This window comes from Alternaria alternata, assembly GCF_001642055.1.
Source record: "Alternaria alternata strain SRC1lrK2f unplaced genomic scaffold CC77scaffold_9, whole genome shotgun sequence".
In the NCBI taxonomy this organism is placed as follows: Eukaryota; Fungi; Ascomycota; class Dothideomycetes; order Pleosporales; family Pleosporaceae; genus Alternaria; species Alternaria alternata.
Window position 1 is genome coordinate 82998 of NW_017306198.1, and position 13948 is coordinate 96945.

The following is a 13948-nucleotide window of genomic DNA, read 5'->3' on the forward strand; positions in this document are numbered from 1 at the left end:
GTCCGCAACTCGCAAACTGCGACCGACTGACCCACGAACTTCACGTCAATCCGCACGCAACTCGGTTCCTCGGTACCTCCCGGTAAATCAGTCAAGATGGCCGCCGCGATCAAAGCCCTCAATGCGAAGATTCGCTCCAACCCGTACACGGATTACTTTTGCTCGACTCGTATGTACACCCGTCTCGTTGTGAGGGCACTGCGCATTGGAAGAGCTTGGGAAAGGGTGCGCAGAGGATGACATCTGGAAGATACAATGAAGGAGTTGCAGAGAGAAAGAGCAGTTCGCTGACGTAAAGGTAGATTTCTGGGGCCCGGCGAGTAACTTTGGTATCCCGATTGCGGCTATTGCGGACATGAGCAAAGATCCTGAGATGTACGTTCTACACCTTTCAACTCCCTTCTTCACCTTTATCCAAACCTTTCAAACTATAAGCCATGTGTCCAGCCCTATCCTGCGGCTCCCACATTCACCCTTCCCTACCCAGACTCTCCGCTCCCACAAACTCCAGCTAACCCCTCCTCACAGCATCTCCGGCCGTATGACCGGCGCCCTTACCCTGTACTCCGGCACATTCATGCGCTACGCCATGGCCGTAACACCAGCAAACTACCTGCTCTTCGGCTGCCACGCCATCAACTTCAGCTCGCAACTCGTTCAAGGGTACCGATACCTCAACTACTGGAACTTCGGCGGCCGGGAAGCTAGCCTGGCGGGCAAGGCGGATAAGGCCAAGGATGAGGCAATGGGTATGGTGGGAAAGGCGGAGCAGAAGCTCGAGAAGGTCGCCGAGGATGTCAAGGGCGTCATTCCGAAATAAATGGGATAAAGCAGAAGTGCATGTCGGAGCAGAAGACGCCTATTGTGCATATACCAATTGATGAGCTCGTGGGTATTTCAAATGCCATCTACTTGACTCACAAACTTATTATGACACATTTATCGATACCTTGAATAAAATGTTTACACACGTAAATTACATGAGACTGCTCCTCCCCCCAATCTCATTCCCTCCCTGTCCATTCGGCAAATCACCGTCCCTCCCATCAACAAACTCCCTGTATATCCTCTCAAGACGCATTCGCTCTTGCGCCGAGATACTGCTCCGTCCACTAGAGAGGGAAGACTCTATATGTTTCCACTGGATCTCTGGATCCTTTCTCTCATCCCCCTCCTCTTCTTCTTTACTCGCTCTATCTTCATCTTCCTTCTGTGATGAACCATCGGAACGCTGAAGTTGTTTCTGTTTCTTGCGCAGAGCCTGCAGCGCAGATATCTTCTGAGCAATCATAGCACGTTCGGTGAGCTGAGCAGATGTAGCCAAGGCGGAGTTGGAGTTGGAAGATGTAGGATCGTCGCCATAGCGGAAGTAAGAAAAGTCAGGAATACCCTTGCCATTTGCCGTACCGCTGCTTCCGTCTTTCTTGTTGTGGTCGATTTTCGAGGGATCTACGTCGCCGAGTACATCGTGAATCGCTTCCAGTTGCGCGTTGTATACAACCGCCTGGAGATCGGCACCGGAATAGCCTTCTGTTCTCATTGCTATTTCGCGCAGATTCTCGCCTTCGTGGCCGTCGCCTAGGAGACTGGGCGCGAGGTGCAGTTTACGTGTTACTGCACGCAGGATGTCGATCCGTTCTTCTACGTCCGGCATGTCGCACAAGAGGGATTTGTCGAGACGACCCGGGCGAAGGAGCGCGGGATCAATCAAGTCAGGCCGCGACGTAGCAGCCAAGACGTAGACACCCGAAAGTCCTTCCGCTCCGTCCATTTGGGTGAGAAGCTGGTTCACAACACGGTCCGTTACACCTGTTGAGTCGTGTCCACGCTTCGGTGCGATACTGTCGAACTCATCAAAGAAGAGAACACAGGGTCGCGCTGCTTCCGCACGTTCGAAGAGATCGCGTACAGACTTCTCGGAAGCACCAATGTACTTGTTGAGAATTTCTGGCCCTTTGACCGAGATGAAGTTTAGACCGCACTCACCTGCTACTGCAGATGCGAGGAGAGTCTTGCCACATCCGGGGTAGCCATATAGGAGTAAACCTGATCGAAGACGTAGTGGGCATTTTGCGAAAATGGGCGCGTAGGTTGTAGGATATTGAAGGGTTTCCATGAGAACCTGTCTCGTTGTGTGCAGACCACCGATGGAATCCCATTTTGTGGTCGAAGATTGTAATGTGACGTTTCGCAAGGAGGCGGGGGTGAAGCCGGTAATAGCTTGACTGTAATCCTCTCGTGTGAGGGACACAGTAGGGGACGTAGATGTGACTGAACGAATCAACGCTTCGTTGCGGGCGCGCGATGTGAGTAACACAAGATCGCCGGGCATGTATCCGTCTGTCTGGCCGGCGAGATCGAGAAAGTCGATCGTGGGATCGATGGTGAAAGCGTAATCGTCAGAGGGTTGCTGTGGTATGCTGTCAATGCTAGGTTGACTGCGGTGAGCGGTACTGGGTCGGCTCTCTGATGGTGATGGTGGAAAAGCATGGCCATTTGGTTCCTGGGATTGCTCCACTTTAGCATCCTTGAAGGCGAGCACCTCAAGGACCTTCCTTCTACCGTCTTTATTGGGCGCTTTGAGACTGACAATCTCGCGGACGATATGTCCACCAACGATGACATTGTTCAGGGACTCTTTACCTTGCGCAGTTGCTAGCAGCACTACACCAGAGTCCATGGAACAGTACTGTCTGACGATATTGATCAGACACTCGCTGACATGTCGACTTCGTCCGTTGTCGTTGCCAACTTGAAGCTCAGTCTCTACAGGACATAGCTTGTCCAGGTCATCCAGAATGACCACAGCATTTCCACCCCCTCTTGCGCCCCATGATGCTGAAGCAAACAGTCTGTTCAAAGTCTCTTTGATAGTTGCAACTCGTGTCTCATCCGTTACAAGTTTGCGACAGGGGAAATATATGGTGTTGAAAAGATATTCAGTCCGAAGTTGGTGGGCAAGTAGCTGCGCACATTCCGACTTTCCTGCTCCCAAACCACCAGTGAGTAGAACGGAAGAATTGTGCGTTAGATGTGATCGAAGTTGCTGGATAAGAGGATCTATGCCAACCAGATTTGCGGGCGTCTGTGGAAGCGGATCACCTTGCTGCCAGCCTTTAGCCCAGCTTGTTGGCATTGACACTTCCTGACCAATCTCAAGCGGTGGTTTCCTTTCAGGGAAAAGCACCCATGAGACTCCAGTTGTCGGTGCTAGTGGTTCAAACCTTACAATGCCTCCTTGCCAGCTGAGCTCGGAGTCCTTAGGCGCAGGCAGTATCATCCCATCCGTGACTGGCCCGTCAAGGAGTCCATTCTTCTTCCCGTATATTGTTTTGATCTTTTCTATCGCTTTCTCTTGATCTTGCTTAGACTCGCCACCAAACTTTAACGAGGCATTGACTTGTGATGCAACAGTGGAGAAGGGGATGATCTTGATGGACTTGACAATGGGTTCTCTAGACTCCTTCGTTGGCTTGATCGCTGGCGGTTTGGGAGTTTGAGCTGGAGCGCCTTCGAGTCGGACGAGACCGCCGACAAAGTTCTCGAAACCCAGGACCTTGCAGAGGTCAGTTGAAAGGGCTACATGCCGACTGTCTGGCGCGTCTTCCCATGCCATGATCTTAGCAACGACGCGTGTCGCAGGCTTCTCCTGCTCCTGCTCCTTGGACATGTCGACTGGCTCTTGTAGTCCTGCGGGCTTGATGATTGATACAGAGACCCAGTTGGCGCCTCTGAGAGCCTTGGTGAGTAGTACATCCTTGTCCACCCACACTCTCAGCCCTCCAGCGTCTATGTCTTCTTCTTCATCGAACCACTCTTGTGCCACACTGCGATCGAGTCCGCGCAAGAAGATGACCCCCTTGCTTGCAGCGTCCTCGCGGCCACTGCGCCGGCGGACTGTACTCGCAGTGCTCTTTCCGCTCTTTCTCGAGGCAGCGCCCACGCTCCTGCTTTCCCGGGTTGAGCTCCTCTCCTTTTGTCTTGTCTTAGGCGCGACAATGACCTCGGCGTCAGGCGAGATCTTGACGAAGAGGGATGTGTTGGCCGGTGCAGGAGCGATGGAAGTGATGGTTATGTTTGCGGTCGTTGTAGGGGATAGATGCAGCGTAAGAGGATGGGGCGCTCCAGCCTGGGGGTTCGGGAGTGCGCGTATCTGAGAGAGGAAGTTCAATTCCAAGAATTGGGCATGCAGCTCGATCATCTCCCAGTCCACGGGGGTCAAGGGCTCGATGTTGATGGTATGCGCCTGTGGAGGATCCACGTGTAGTATTATTCCTACCTTCTGCCCCTCTTGCAGGCCGATCAGTCTGGCGAAGGTGGCATCCACCTCCACAGATGGCAGGTCTTGTTGGCTGACTGCTGGACTGCCTCTCAGGCCGTCTCGCCCGACTACAGGCGCAATCCTGCGCTTGCTCTGCATGCCCGTCCATCCCACGAAAACCGACTTGGGCGCGGCATTCCTATTGTCCGAGGCACCCGGTGGTGGAGGTTGGCGGTATGTGAGCTCGACGACAACATTCTGGGCGACCGTGTTCGCATTCACGAGTACGGAGACGAGCGAGGACGGGAGGTTGACAAGGCAATTCTTGAGCGACTGTTGCAGGGCAACCTCAGCCTGGACAACGTTGCCGGCAGGCTTCTTGGGCGGCATGATGGCGAGAGTCGAGGAGTGAAGAAAGTTGGCACTGCTGCAGCTGCAATCGCATGGCGCATACCTCAAGCTCCCGATGCTCGCATGCGGACCGAGGTTGGGGTGTTCGTCGGCGCCGATGGCCTAAAGCGGTGGCAGAAAGCGGCGGTCCAATCGCTCGACTGCCCTGGAAACGCGGGTAGACGCGACTGGAGCTGCAACGCGACCAGCCCCAATTTTGCTACCGCGCATCCCTCCCCGCTGCATCACTGCACCACGCCCAGACACGTACTTTCACACCAACCCCAGACAGAATGGCGCTCCTTACCACGAGTGCGCCCGTCAACTATGACGAGCAGGAGGGTAAGCGGGCACGGGCAGGACACCGACAACCCCCAGCTAACAGCCAACAGCTGCCTTTGTTGACTTTCTCAAAAACTACAAATCCGCCTCGACAGATGCTGCGGACCAGCTCGAGGGCCTGAACATCAATGGCCATGGCGAAGAGGAATACGATATGGTGGACGACTCGGACGATCCCGCGCCAAACGGAAATGGGGCGCAATCCCGCAGCAAGTCGAAGCTCAAGTACATGGACCAACTGCAAGACGTAGCGAATCGCGTGCGCGACGAGATCCAAATAGACCTCAACGACGTCGAAGCATACGAGAAGGCGACATCAGACGACGAGCACAACTACAGGCTGGTCGAGTCCATCGAGCGCAATGCCCACCACTACATCGAGATCTTCTCGCGAGCCGTCGACAAGTGCCTGCCTCAACCGACCAGGGAACTCGACTTTAAAGACGATGTCTTGGACGTGATTATGACGCAGCGCTCCAAGCGCAACGAAAGACAGCAGGAGATGCAGGGAGTCGACGACAATTCACAGGCTGCGCCAGAAACCATGTTTCCTCCTGCATTGACCAGGCGATACACCCTCAACTTCAGGCCCAGGATACCGTCTGGCTCCAGCAGCCAGCGCAGCACAAAGGCGCTAGCGGTCCGCAATGTTCGCGGAGAGCACCTGGGTCACCTCATCACAGTTCGCGGTATTGCAACCAGGGTGTCGGACGTCAAGCCTGCCGTACAGGTCAATGCCTACTCCTGCGACCGCTGTGGAAGCGAGGTTTTCCAGCCCGTGACGACCAAGCAATTCACCCCTCTCGTTGAGTGCCCGTCCGACGATTGCAAGAGCAACAAGACCAAGGGCCAGCTCTTCCTCTCGACCCGCGCCTCCAAGTTCCTTCCATTCCAAGAAGTCAAGATCCAAGAGATGGCCGATCAAGTTCCTGTTGGCCATATTCCTAGACAGCTGACTATCCACTGTCATGGCGCACTCGTCAGACAGATCAACCCCGGCGATGTCATTGACTGTGCTGGTATCTTCCTCCCCACACCCTACACTGGCTTCAAGGCAATCCGAGCCGGTCTCCTCACCGACACATACCTCGAAGCCCAATATGTCATGCAACACAAGAAGGCCTACGACGACATTGTGCTTGCCCAGCCAACTCTGCGGAGGATGAACGAACTCGAAAGGACTGGTCAGCTGTACGAGTACCTGTCGCGATCTATCGCGCCTGAAATTTTCGGTCACGTCGACGTCAAGAAAGCCCTTCTCCTCCAGCTCATTGGTGGTGTCACAAAGGAGGTCGGCGACGGTATGCGAATCCGTGGTGACATCAACGTCTGCTTGATGGGTGACCCTGGTGTGGCCAAATCCCAATTGCTTAAGTACATTACCAAAGTAGCGCCCCGTGGTGTCTACACGACTGGTCGTGGTAGCAGTGGTGTTGGTCTTACCGCCGCCGTCATGCGCGACCCAGTCACAGATGAAATGGTCCTTGAAGGAGGAGCTCTTGTGCTAGCTGACAACGGCATGTGCTGCATTGATGAGTTTGACAAGATGGATGACAGCGACCGAACAGCCATCCACGAAGTCATGGAACAGCAAACAATCTCTATCAGCAAGGCTGGCATTACAACCACTTTGAACGCTCGCACGTCGATTCTCGCGGCTGCTAACCCCCTATACGGCCGCTACAATCCTCGCCTCTCGCCAATCGAGAACATCAACCTCCCTGCTGCGCTCCTATCTCGTTTCGATGTCTTGTTCCTTATCCTCGATACCCCTGCGCGAGACTCTGACGAAGAGCTGGCTCGTCACGTCACTCACGTGCACATGCATAATGCTCATCCCGAGGCCCCTGGTGGCATTATCTTCAGCCCTGCCGAAGTACGACAATGGGTTGCTCGCGCACGATCATACCGACCAACCGTGCCAAAGGAGGTATCAGACTACATGGTCGGCGCCTACGTCCGCATGCGTCAACAGCAGAAGCGCGACGACGGCAACAAGAAGGCCTTTACCCACACTTCGCCGCGTACGCTGCTTGGTGTACTTCGTCTTGCACAGGCTCTGGCACGTCTACGATTCGCCGAACAAGTCATTTCGGAGGACGTTGACGAAGCTCTTCGCCTTACCGAAGTCAGCAAGGCCAGTCTGTATGCCGATGAGAACCGCGGAATCGATCATACGCCGAGCAGTAAGATCTACCACCTCATCAAGTCCATGGAGGCTAGCGGTGCTGCTGCTGTTGGTGATGGCACAAGGGGTGAACTTGATCTCCGGAGGGTCAGGGAAAGGGTTTTGGCCAAGGGCTTCACAGCCGATCAGTTTGAACAAGCTATCGACGAATATTCCTTGCTCGACGTAAGTATCACTGTCCAATGTTCTAGGAGGCTCACCGTACTAATGCTTCTTGATAGGTCTGGCAAACAACTGGAGAAGGCACAAGGCTTGTCTTTATCGAGGCTGGGTTGGAGGATGAGGATATGGATGCTGATAACGACTTCTAGAGCATGGGATTGGAATGTTGGCATTGGATGTAGTAGTGTCTGTTTACGGCGTACCAAGGCGTTGGATATCCGAACGACGTTGAGCGCGCGTCTACTTTGCTTGCAGCTGTTTGTAGCTTCGCATAGAAATTCCAATGAAGCAACGACGAACCAATGCTTCTTTGATTGTTGTCTACTGAATGTCGCGTGCGCCAGGGTCGCTGTCACATGCCAAGGCAGCCGTCTGCAAGCAAGCATCATCGGTGCGTGGTGAACCCTCGCGGGGTCGCTACCGAAAAGTGGGAGAGCTCAAGTCCCCCAGCCCTGTTTCACTGTACCCTCTCTCACAACAACTCACGTTTTCTCTGATTACTCATGTGGTGAGATTTCGCTACAAGCCTCGTCCACGGTCCTACCTTCTTAAAGAGGTTACTTCCAACAGCGAATCTCGCGACGCGGCAGAAACCGACAGATAAGCTTGCGCCAGCTGTTCGCATCTCCCTGCGATCTTCCCGTCAATCGCAAATTCATACAGATTCGCCTTCTCCAGCATTCTCAAACATGGCTCAAGGCGCAGCAAACAACTTTGCGCAATTCATGGTTGTGGGACGTAAGTAGACCCCTCCATGCTGCCTCAGCCCACTTCCACAACGTTCAATTGCGCCCCGAATGCACCTGCTGACGAGCTCGCAGCAACATGTTTTTTCCTCGGAATCATGTTTGCGCAACTACCTTATGACTACAATGTCTTGTGGACTGTGCCTGCCGACCGAGCGACCTACTTCGACATTCTTGAATCGCACATCCAGTTCCTCTATGCCTCTCCTCCCATCGTGTCGCGCATCCTCAACCTAGCCATCGGCACCGGTCTCCTCGGCTTTCTTATCAAGCTCTTCAAGCCAAACCAGGCCAACATGCTCTTCGATGGCGCGTCGCTTGTTCTCTACATGGCTGGTATCACCGTATACCTCACCAACATCGTCAAGGGTTTCAGGGTCGTGACGGCAGGCATCTACGGAGACGTGAACAAAGCGGCCCCGGGAGAGATTACAGACGAGGACATGGGCGATTACATCTCGAGGGAGGACACGTTGAGGGTCTTTGCGGCTAGTAACACGATTCTGGCGCTCGTCTTGGTGGGTGTGCTGGTGCTGCAGGCTGGGCAATGGTACGCCAAGAGGGCCGAAGAGAAGGAGATTGAAGAATTCGAGCGTCAGGCTGAGGAGAAGAAGGGCGCGGGGAAGAAGAAGCAGTAGATCATCACTCCTCCGATGGAGTGGGCTGATGGGTAGCGGATGCGCTTTCCAAAGCATTGGGTTTAGGTCGAGTAGGCTTCCAGTTCTTATTCCTCTTTTGTCTTGTGCAATGATAAAGAGCTGGGATTTATTTGTTAGTATGCCGAACAAGTTTTGTAGGAACAATGAGGCGTGTAACAAGTACTTATGACATACATGGGTCTCTGTGCTCAGTATCCATCTCGATTGTGGCTCTTGATTTCTTAGTGATCAGTATGAACGGCCACTCTTCTCACTCGTACGATTCTCATGTTTCCTTGTTATCCAAAAAGCTCTCTGTTTGCTGTTACCACGTAGCGCCTTCCTATTTGGTACACCTCAACCAGCAACAGCAGCTCACATCTGCCGGTCTCGACCTCTCCAGTCGAGCTCATCTGCATCTCTACATCGACCAGAACCTCTTTCCTCGATAATCGGCGACGAGCCAGCTTGATCGGGGCACACCAACGGGCTGCTAGCGTTACTCATCTAATCGACTGCCATACAGTTGCAATCATTCCTTCTCACCGTTCACGAGTAAGCATAGGCCGAGCCGGAGACGATCGCTACTGCTGAACATCGACACGTCATACAAGGGAAAGCAGTTGCAATAACCAACAATGCCGCAGCGCGAGGCATCCACCGCTTACGAACGCAAACAGAAAGCAAACGGAATGATACGACGAGACCAAAGCACTGCGATCTCAGCCAATGGTCTACTCAGTAAACAATTCGCCAGCATCACTGACGTTCTTCTCAAAGCAAGCCAGCGACGTGATCAGAACCTGCAGCAAAGGCTGTCGAGACCAGTGCCCATTTCAACAACATTCAGGCCTGTGAGCAAGCCTCTTGTCGCCGCTGAATCAGAGCTATCAGAAGTTAACGCTTGCGGTGACGATCATATCGATCTTGAACAAGTCAAACAAAGCAATAAAGATATTGTCGGGATCAATTCGATGACGGCTGGCACTAATGAGGGACAGTCGGGTGAGCATATACGTATCCTGTCATTACATCCAGTCCAATTTCATTGACTCGCAAGTAGATGTGTCGGGGACACAGACCAGTCTCCGTGGCTGTGACGTACCGGAGTATGCCGAGAATCCCAGGATGATGCTCGTTGAGCTGGAATCGTCGAGCCCAGAACATTCCGGTCGTGATGTGAATGAGGAGCTTGACGACAGCTATGGCCAAGAGAACACCCGGGTAGACACGAAATGTGTCTCATCGTTGATGAAGGGTACCGCCGTTGAGCACGTCAACGATCCGAAAGGCATACCTACAAGCCCCAGCATAGATGAGGCAGACGCCTTATCGATCTTGGCTAGGCGTCTGGGCATCGACGGTAATGAGAACAAGGTTTTTGAAATTATCGAATCCACGTTTGGTGAGCTTGACGAGCAATTCTCTAATGCAAGCCACACCGAGGATAAAGACAACGACCTCAAGGCTCTCCGTGAAGAGCTAGCGACTGTATTTTCGCCACCATGGGATACAACCTCTCGAGACTTCCAGCGTACCACTAGGGACACACCCGTCAATAGCATGAGATCGAACCCTCAAGAGCACGCAGTTGAAAATCTTCAGCCAGACGACACACCACCTGCTGCTGCCTTGATATTGGAGCCTGGGGATGCTGAGTGCAAGGATGTCCAGGTCGGGTGCACACAACCCTTCAGTGACGGCATAGGCGAACAGGAGACTCAGAGAGAAAAAGAAACGATGCTCGAAAGGGAGAACGAAAAGCTTGAAGCGACTATAAAGTATGTTCTGGAGGAGGAGAAGAGATACCGTGCAATTGAGGAGAACAAGCGCCTTAAAACCCGTCTGATCGTCTCTAACCTGGCTGTTGATGTGGATGATAAAGCCATCCGTGCCTTCTTCGCTAAATATGTAACGGAGATGTAAGTAATTTACCCCATCTACATGTCCAACGAACACTATACTAATGCGTATTTCACTAGCCGCAATGTCACCATTCTATCAGTACGCGATCCAGTCAAGAGGACTAGAACAGCGTACGTCGATATGTACAGCAGGAAAGTAGCGGTTCGTGCATCATACGAGGTCGGAAGTATTTTTGGATTGATTGTGAAGATCAAGTTGGCAGTGGAGTAATGGGGGTCGAAGGGTGACTTTTGTGTATATAAGTCGTCAGGGCCATGGTGTATTGTATCTTCTCAAGAGACCTAATCAGTAGCTATGTTATAAGTAATACATATCTCTCATACACTATACAGCAGCTCTTTTAAACAAGCTGTCTCTCAAGCTCCTTTGTCACTTGCTAACGCCTTCTCCAACTCACGATCAGCGCTCAACTCCTTTTCTGCCCCCTCTATCACGCCCCTGAGTCCCTTGGCACAGGCGTCCAACTGCGCCCTCTCCTCCTCATCAAGCTGAATCGGCATCGCCTTGATGATACCCTTCCGACCTACCACTGCCGGCATCGACAAACAGCAGCCCAACTCAGGTTGGTAGAAGGACAATGGTCGAACAGAGCGTGAGTCGAATAGGATATACTTGCAGATACTAGCCGCAATGTTTCCGATGCCATATGCAGTACAACCTTTGGCCGCAATAATGGCACCAGCTGCTCCTCGGGTATGAGACGAGATTTGGCTTTTGAATTCTGAAGTCAATGTGTTTGGCGGGAGAGCAAGCGCGAGCGGTGTTGTGCCGATTGTAGCACTTGACCAGGCGATCTGTCTCTTGCATTAGCATATACATAACCTGGACGTCTTCCTCGATTGAGTCCTTTCTTCGCCGCAAAGAGGGGTAAAGAACACTTACAAACTGGCTGTCTCCATGCTCCCCAAGCACATACGCGTCAATGCTGTTCGGTGCTACCTCCGCCTTCTCTGCCAAAACACCCCTCAACCGCGCAGAATCCAAACTCGTCCCTGTCCCCAACACCTGGTTCTCGGGTAATCCAGACAACCTCCTTGCAAAATATGTCAAGATATCCACTGGATTCGCCACCAGTAGCAAAATCGTATGCGGGCTGATCGGAGCCATGGCCCCAAAGATACTTTCCAGGATATGTAAGTTTCTGGAAAGCAGTGATAAACGTGATTCTCCAGTCTTTTGTTTCGCGCCCGCGGTTATGACGACGATGTCAGCTTGGCCAGCGTCCTTGTGAGTGCCTGCTCGGACTTTCACGCCACTGCCGCCACGGTAGGTTGCGTCGTTCAAGTCGCGGACTTGAGCTTCTAGCAGGGAGGCTTTGAGATCCACGAGGATTACTTCTGAGCAGATGGGTTGGAGGATGAGGGTGTAGGCTAGAGTGGAGCCGACATCTCCGCAACCGAGGATTGCGATTGTGGTTTTTAGCTTGGGAGATGCCATGTATGCTGCTACTCTGTTTTTATTTTAGATGTGAGTAGGGTTAGATGAGTACGTGGATTGATGTTGCGAGAGGTAACGTAGTGAGAAACGTAAAAGTGCGAGGGTCGTAGACGTTCGACTATAAGAAGGAAATGGGAACGCAATCTGATCATCCGGTGTTGAATGTACCTATTTGTACGTGAGCCCGTAGTCGCAAGTTGTGGTTCGTCGCCAAGGCCTGGGCTGCAGAGAAGTGGTGTGATGTATGGTGGAGCTCAGCCACTCACAGTTCGCCTCACCATGCGAATACGTGCTTACAGCACCAACCCAACTGCGATGTTACGGAGACTTTTATTGTCGTGTTTAGTTGGATACATGATATATCATGGCTTTGACTCGGATCATGCACTAGATAAATCGAGTGCTCAAAACATCTGCTGATATGCCCACTGATTCTGCACATCGTCCTCCAACGGCAGCGTCGTCTTCTGCAATTCCTTTGCTACTTTATCAGCCTCACCCCAGACCCGAAGCAGGTTGCCTCCTGCAATCTTTGCAGCATCCTCATCGCTGATTCCTTGTCTCAACAGTTCGGCGATGAGATCGGGGAACTTGGATACATCTTCTAATCCCTTCGGTGTCTTTTCAATGCCGTCGTAATCTGTGCCGATGCCAACGTGATCATAGCCAATCAATTCTCCAATGTGCCTAATGTGGCGCACCACATGCGCCAAGGTATTGTTCTCTGGAACAAACTCTGGGAATGAGTTCGGTGTCCCAGAAGCTTTACAGGACACGAAGTCTGGGTTGAAATTGACCATGACAACAGAATTGCGCTGCTTCACGAGCTGAAGTATGTCATCCGGGACGTTTCGAGGATGTGGACAGATTGCGTGTGCAGAGCTGTGACTAAAGATTGGGGGTGCGATGCTACCAGTCCAATTCCCGTCGCCTCGGCCTACAAGGACATCGCGCATAGTATCTTGACTCACGTGCGCAAGATCCACCAGCATTCCCAGGCGATTCATCTCTTTTACGAGGTCGCGACCAGCTGGGCTAAGACCCTTCCAGTACGGTTTCGCGATATGCGCGCTGAAGTCGGAGCCAGTCTCAATTGCTGCATCGGCATATTTGTTGTGGCAGTTCCATGTCAAAGTCGCATATCTGACTCCAAGCTGATAGTAGAGTCGTAATGTAGAGACTGAGTTGCCGATCTGGTGCAGGCCTTCAATAGCTGCTGGGGCAATGAAATTGCCGCTTTCGAAAGCTTTGATAGCCTCTGCGCTGTTCCTAGATGGAGTGAAGTACTTTGGGTAGTTTTGGCCTAGGCGGTTAAACAGATCCAGTTGACCCAGCGTTGCCTTGACGACTATATATATTAGCAGCATACTCGCTGGACGTTGTTTCGTACTAGCTTACTGTCATAGTATCTGTCATCCGCAAAGTTCGTCTGATCACCCAGTGGGCAGAGCCAAAATGCGCTCCAGAATGCACCGCCTTGTAGCCCCTTTTGAAGGCGAGGGATATCGACGTGTTGCGCTAGTCCGCCATTCTCGAACTTGTCTGCAAAGTCGCTGCCGGACTCGTTGTAGATGTGATTCTTGTATGTGCCTCGAATGAAGATCATAAGGTCATTATGGCCATCTCTTAGGTAGTCAGCATTCGGCCCTTGATATCACATTCATACAGCTGACCAATAAGTGGGTTTTCCTGCAGGATCTTTACAGCTCTTTCTTCAACTGTCAATGGCTTTCCACATGCGTGCTTTTGGCCTGAAAACAACGTCCGGACTTCCGAGAACCATATGGTCGACGCGATAAGGAAGAGGACTACGAAGAAGATAACGTCATCAGCGCCGCACATGCGCCGTCTCGAAGAC

At 52.5% G+C, this 13948-nt stretch overlaps 7 protein-coding genes across 7 annotated transcripts; 4 read left to right on the forward strand and 3 right to left on the reverse strand.

Moving 5' to 3' along the window:
- Positions 1–40: 40 nt before the first annotated feature.
- CC77DRAFT_1019773 (UPF0041-domain-containing protein) lies at positions 41–886 on the forward strand. The gene is made up of 3 exons (XM_018524902.1): positions 41–169; positions 303–375; positions 529–886. Exons 1-3 carry the CDS (start codon positions 97–99, stop codon positions 818–820), a joined length of 438 nt encoding a protein of 145 aa, XP_018386382.1. The 5' UTR covers positions 41–96; the 3' UTR covers positions 821–886.
- On the reverse strand, positions 667–4798 carry CC77DRAFT_844042 (AAA-domain-containing protein). The gene has a single exon (XM_018533387.1). It carries the CDS (start codon positions 4649–4651, stop codon positions 977–979), a length of 3675 nt encoding a protein of 1224 aa, XP_018386383.1. The 5' UTR covers positions 4652–4798; the 3' UTR covers positions 667–976.
- Positions 4799–4836: 38 nt separating this feature from the next.
- CC77DRAFT_1019775 (MCM-domain-containing protein) lies at positions 4837–7542 on the forward strand. Its single transcript, XM_018524903.1, has 3 exons — positions 4837–4992; positions 5043–7336; positions 7387–7542. Exons 1-3 carry the CDS (start codon positions 4945–4947, stop codon positions 7397–7399), a joined length of 2355 nt encoding a protein of 784 aa, XP_018386384.1. The 5' UTR covers positions 4837–4944; the 3' UTR covers positions 7400–7542.
- Positions 7543–7727: 185 nt separating this feature from the next.
- On the forward strand, positions 7728–9142 carry CC77DRAFT_1019776 (Shr3 amino acid permease chaperone). The gene is made up of 2 exons (XM_018524904.1): positions 7728–8081; positions 8165–9142. The coding sequence occupies exons 1-2, from the start codon at positions 8033–8035 to the stop codon at positions 8725–8727; spliced, it is 612 nt and encodes a 203-aa protein (XP_018386385.1). The 5' UTR covers positions 7728–8032; the 3' UTR covers positions 8728–9142.
- Positions 9143–9272: 130 nt separating this feature from the next.
- On the forward strand, positions 9273–11241 carry CC77DRAFT_844669 (hypothetical protein). Its single transcript, XM_018533390.1, has 3 exons — positions 9273–9732; positions 9791–10649; positions 10710–11241. Exons 1-3 carry the CDS (start codon positions 9366–9368, stop codon positions 10861–10863), a joined length of 1380 nt encoding a protein of 459 aa, XP_018386386.1. The 5' UTR covers positions 9273–9365; the 3' UTR covers positions 10864–11241.
- On the reverse strand, positions 10937–12284 carry CC77DRAFT_844199 (l-lactate dehydrogenase-like protein). The gene is made up of 2 exons (XM_018533388.1): positions 11536–12284; positions 10937–11447 (listed from the first exon to the last, which is right to left on the reverse strand). The coding sequence occupies exons 1-2, from the start codon at positions 12088–12090 to the stop codon at positions 11010–11012; spliced, it is 993 nt and encodes a 330-aa protein (XP_018386387.1). The 5' UTR covers positions 12091–12284; the 3' UTR covers positions 10937–11009.
- A 210-nt stretch (positions 12285–12494) lies between these two features.
- On the reverse strand, positions 12495–13932 carry CC77DRAFT_934352 (hypothetical protein; the record flags this gene model as incomplete). Its single annotated transcript, XM_018534376.1, has 3 exons — positions 12495–13438; positions 13489–13713; positions 13764–13932. The coding sequence occupies 3 exons, from the start codon at positions 13930–13932 to the stop codon at positions 12495–12497; spliced, it is 1338 nt and encodes a 445-aa protein (XP_018386388.1).
- Between the last annotated feature and the right edge of the window lie 16 nt (positions 13933–13948).